The following is a 5,470-nucleotide window of genomic DNA, read 5'->3' as shown; positions in this document are numbered from 1 at the left end:
GAGATAGAGAGATAAAGGAAGATATAAACAGATGGAAGAACATACCATGTCCATGGATTGGTAGAATCAACATAATTAAAATGTCCATACTACCCAAAGTAATCTATAGATTCAATGCACTTCCCATTAAAATACCAACAGCATACTTTAAAGACCTAGAACAAACTCTCCAAAAAATTCATCTGGAATAAAAAAAGACCCCGAATAGCCACAGCTGTCCCGAAAAAGAAGAATAAAGCTGGAGGGATCACAATACCAGACATCAAACTATATTATCAAGCCACGGTTCTCAAAAGTGCCTGGTACTGACACAAGAACAGACATACAGACCAATGGGACAGAATAGAGGACCCAGAAATTGACCCAAGCCATTACACTCAACATTTGACAAAGGAGGCAAGAGCATATGATGGAGTCAAAACAGCCTCTTTAATAAATGGTGCTGGGAAATTTGGTCAGATACATGCAAAAAATGAAACTAGATCACCAACTTACACCATACACAAAAACAAACTCAAAATGTTGCTAAACGGAAACCATAAAAATTCTACAAGACTCAATAGGCAGCAAAATTGCAGACATATGTCATAGCGATGTCTTTATAGACACAGATCTTAGGGCAAGAGAGACTAAGGAGAAAATAAAGAAATCTGACTACATCAAAATAAAAGATTCTGCACAGCAAAAGAAACCATTAACAAAACAACAAGAAAGCCCACTGCATGGGAGAACATATTTGCCAATGTTATCTCCAATATGGGTTTAATCTCCAAAATTTACAGGAAACTCATATAACTCAACAAAGGAAGATAAACAATCCAATCAAAAAATGGGCAAAGGACCTAAATAGGCACTTTTCGAAAGAGGACATTCAGAAATCCGGAGAACAGTATGGAGGCTTCTAAAAAAAGTAAGAATAGAGATATACGCACCCCTATGTTCATAGCAGCACAATTTACAATAGCTAAGATTTGGAAACAGCCTAAGTGCCCATAAGAAGTTGAGTGGATTAGAAAACTATGGTACATCTACACAATAGAATACTATGCTGCTATAAAAAAGAAGGAATTCTTACCATTTGGAGCAGCATGGATGGAACTGGAGGGCATTATGCTAAGTGAAATAAGCCAAGCAGTGAAATAAATATACCACATGAACTCACTCATTTATGGATAATAAGGAACATTATAATCTGATGAACAAAAAGATAGCTACAGAGGCAGAAAAGCATTGAATAGACTGTCAAAGGACAGCGGGAAGGCTAGGGAGTATTGGGGGGCGGGGGGAGTAAGAGATCAACTGAAGGACTTGCATGCATGCATATAACCATAACCAATGGACACAAGACACTGGGGGCGGGGGGGCAGCGGGGTGAGGGCATGTGCCAGGTGCTCGGGGAGGCTGGGGGAAGGTCAATGGGGAAAAAATTTGTAATACTTTGAACAATAAAATAAAAGTAAAAAAAATTACAAGTATCTTTCAGATTCTGAGAATGCCAGGAACTTCTTAACCCAAAGCCACTCGCACAACCACCACTCTGCATTTGGGACATTTCAGCCAGTGCATGGCTATTTTGTCCTCCATTCCTCTCAAATGTCTCTAACAAATGGATCTGTTTCAGTTTGATAATAGGGTTAATTTCAGTTTGATAATAGGAAGAATTCAAGAATTGCTTTATTTTTCATAATACGTTAAATATGCCTATTTTTAAACTCTAGTTTAAACTCTAGTTTAAAAATTGTACCAGAGCAGTAAGACCTTTTAAATAAAAATATTATGTGATCAGAATTATATCAAATGACCTTTTCTCATTTAACTCATGACTTTTCATTGAATTTAGTGGAGTATATTATGCTGATAAATTTCTTAATATTGAACAACTACAAAAATCTTATGTGAACTTTCAGCATATTAATCAAACACCAGTGCAGCTGGTTTGGTTGAGAGACTCTCCTGCTCACACCCTGCAGCAGACCCTCAAAGAGTATAAAAACTAATGTGTTGTAGAAGAAAGCTATGAAGGACCCTGCTAGGCACATGACAAAATTGAAGAATCAGCTGTCCATCCTCTTTGCTTTTCTGACAGAGATTATTTTTGAGATATAATCAAAACTAAGTTAAAGATCAGGAATAGGAAAAAATTACCTGTTTTTCCTCAGGAGGCAGTTTACTCCATTCATTGCCTAACATTCTGGTGATTTCTGGAAATGGAACTTCTGGTCTCTTTGCTCGTAGCTGTTCTCGACGTTCATTCATGAACCGAACATATCCTGTAAGCGGGGATTTGGGTGCATTGCTGTCTCGAAGAGGTTTCTTCCTCTTTCTTCCTTTGGACCACCCTCCTCGTTTACTTCTTTGCTACAACACAAGATAAAATAAAATCCAAAACCAAATTACAAAAACAACAAAAGTGTCTCCAAATAATACAACAAAAGAGTTGCATTTTCTTGCCATTAAGACCCTAAATATTCAAAGCTCTTTGTATCTGTCATAGGTAAAAATAACTTCAATGTAGTTTTCAAGAGGGGACTCCAGGTGGATCACTTGTAGACCCATTTATGTACCACACTACAAACTGTTGCACTAAAGGGCATATTGCAGTGCTAATCTTAAGAGATGAGAATAAGGGGTATCATGATCACTCAAGGTTTGGCTTTTATGTGCACTTAACAAGTCCTGACTCTCAACAGGGGAATATTCTACATGAGAAATGCAGCATATAAACAGCACTGTGCCAGAGAAGCAGACATTGTCACAGTAGATCAGAACAAGATGTAAGATGCAGTGAGCAAACAAAGAGACAAGCTTTAGCACAGGGATAAAATATTATTCATGGCCCTAACTGGTTTGGCTCAGTGGATAGAGCGTCAGCCTGTGGACTGAAGGGTCCCGGGTTCGATTCTGGTCAAGGGCATGTACCTTGGTTGCGGGCACATCCCCAGTGGGGGGTGTACAGGAGGCAGCTGATCGATGTTTCTCTCTTATTGATGTTTCTAACTCTCTATCCCTCTCCCCTCCTCTGTGTAAAACATCAATAAAATATATTTTAAAAAAATATTATTCATGAAGTCCTGGTCAGTGTGGAGCAGTCAGTTGAGCATCATCCTGTGCACCAAAAGATCACTGGTTTGATTCCTGGTTAGGGTTCATACCCAGGTTGTGGGTTCGATCCCCAGTCGGCGTGTGTATGGGAGGCAACTGATTAATGTTTCTCTCTCCCTCTCCCTTCCTCTTTCTCTAAAAAAAAAATCAATAAAAACATTAAAAAAATTATTCATGAAGGGTGTTTCTCATTGATAGCTCTCAAAGATCAGTTTATTTCCCACAGGAGATAGCATACAGATGTTTAAATTAATGTCTAAGTGTTAGAAAAATTTCAGTAAATATAATATATTCAAAATGAAGACTAGTGTTTTGGCTTGATTACTTCTTCCTTAGGATGTTTATTTCATAAAGTCAGGGGTCTTTGTATATTATTAGTGAAATCTAAAGATTAAATTACCTCTAAAAAAAGTATAACAAAAGAACTGAGGTAACGACTGAAGTTTTACAACAGCCCCTTTCCTTGTCCTTTTAAATAAATGCAAGAGACTTATTTTTGCTTCATAATTTCACAAATACATATAGCTTATCAGTTAATGTTTTATGGATACAAAAATTCTTATTTCAGAGAAGAGAAAGATAAACAAAATAGGACAAAAACACCTAAATGTTAATTACATTATTATATTCCTCCAAATACTTATAAAATTGTACAATAACTCATAACCGGGCAAATGGTATATTTGGTATAAGTTGTTTTTTTTTTTAATCCTAGTAACATTAAAGATACTAAGGAGTGTAAGATGTTTGAGAAGATTTAAGCATTCATCAAAACTTTTAGGAATGCCAACATACAAAGTCAGCTGTTTTAAAATGAGAAAAACAATGAAGATTAATGGTGGTACTCTTTTATGGCTAAAAAGAGTGCCTTAAAACATAGGCAATGTAATCAATCATTTGCAAGGAACACTGAGAGTTCAATAAGGGCATGGTACGCAGGCCCATGTGCCACCTCTGTGTGAATAAAAGATGTTCCTGATGAAAAGGGAGAATGGTTGGTAAGTGGTGTGAATCCTTTAGACACATATGACTCCATTGTGCAGGGCTTGGGGAGCAGTGTGTGGTCTTGGACATGGGCATGTAGGCTTCTCATTAATTACGTGTTTAATTAAATAATGCATCCACTCATTTAACAAGCATTTGCTGAAAATCTAATTTGATGTAGGTATAAATTTCTTATGGGAAAAAAGAGTCTACCTGTTTTTATGTAATTAAAACCATTAATATGATTCTATGTAAAACAAGAAATATAAAACAGAAAATTCTGCAGGATGTAAGAAAGCCAGATGATGGACACCTACTGCATGCTCCTTTAGAAGCTTCAGAGACCAGTAACAGTACATACTTCAGCTTACCTCATCTTCATGCCTCTGTTCACTGCCTTCTGCTGTGTTTGAAGGCTCATTCTGAAGCAACTGATCTTGGGAGTGACCCTCCACAAATTCTGGATTGTTGGTAGATGATGTGGCTCCAGTACTAAATGGAGTATCTGGGTGGCTTAGCCTGAAAAATAACAGACAGAAGTGTAACAGTTCAGTATCAACAGCATCGAACACTCCTATTTATCAAGGTTCAAGACAAATATCCCTGCCAGCAAAAGCATAGGTCAGTCCTTGAATTAATTCCCCCACCTCATTCTGTATAAATGTAAACAGTATTTATAGAGCATTTTAAAAATGGTTTCAGTGCTTGATCAGGAACCATGTCAGTTCTATGAAGACATCTACTAAAAACAGCTATAATCTTTCCCCCAAATATTACCTCTCCCCTCAACATACATACTTCATAATTTAGTTCTGAGCATGCAACAAAGCCTGACTTTTATATGCTATCTTTCATGTCTCTCCAATGTAAAGGGAAAATACTATTAACGGAAAAGGATAATAGGAATAAGAACTGTAGAAGAAGTTTGCCACCAGCACAAGATAGAGAGTTCTCGAAGGGCATAAAATATATTTTATGGTACATTCCAAAGGCTACTGCTTCTTAGGTTAAAGTATTTATTGACAACCAGACCATTTAAAAATAATATTATCGATTTAAAAGGAAAAACAGGAAAGAAGATGGCGGCGATATAGGCAGACGCGTCCCAGGTCGTGTCCCGGAGCAAATGGAGTGAGCAGCTGAAACTAATAACACCCACCCCGAACTGGCGAAAGGGCTCAGCTGGTGAGACGGTTTGCAGCCCGGAAGGGCAGAACTGCCCTGGAAAGGTAAAAAAAAACCAGGGATTTGGGCAGGAAAGTTTGCCAGGCCTCTGAGCCCAGAGGGTCCGAGGGAGACCGCGTGGCAGACAGCCGCGTCCCTTGGGACAGGCACAGCCCCTGAAAATCGGCAGCTGTGGTGACTTCCCCTCCTGGTCCTTGGG

The 5,470-nt window shown here is 38.2% G+C and overlaps 1 protein-coding gene across 2 annotated transcripts in view; it reads right to left on the bottom strand.

The window, feature by feature from the left end:
• HMG20A (high mobility group 20A) overlaps window positions 1-5,470 on the bottom strand; it is a 176,199-nt gene that overhangs the window by 79,713 nt on the left and 91,016 nt on the right. For both annotated transcript variants that reach the window (XM_006754242.2, XM_015568215.1), the window contains exons 3-4: window positions 4,458-4,605; window positions 2,146-2,358 (exon numbers count right to left, since the gene is read on the bottom strand). In XM_006754242.2, coding sequence (XP_006754305.1) covers window positions 2,146-2,358; window positions 4,458-4,605 — 361 coding nt within the window. The remainder of the gene's footprint in view (window positions 1-2,145; window positions 2,359-4,457; window positions 4,606-5,470) is intronic.

Source organism: Myotis davidii, unplaced genomic scaffold (assembly GCF_000327345.1).
Source record: "Myotis davidii unplaced genomic scaffold, ASM32734v1 scaffold1052, whole genome shotgun sequence".
In the NCBI taxonomy this organism is placed as follows: domain Eukaryota; kingdom Metazoa; phylum Chordata; class Mammalia; order Chiroptera; family Vespertilionidae; genus Myotis; species Myotis davidii.
This window is presented reverse-complemented; position numbering and strand designations above follow the sequence as displayed.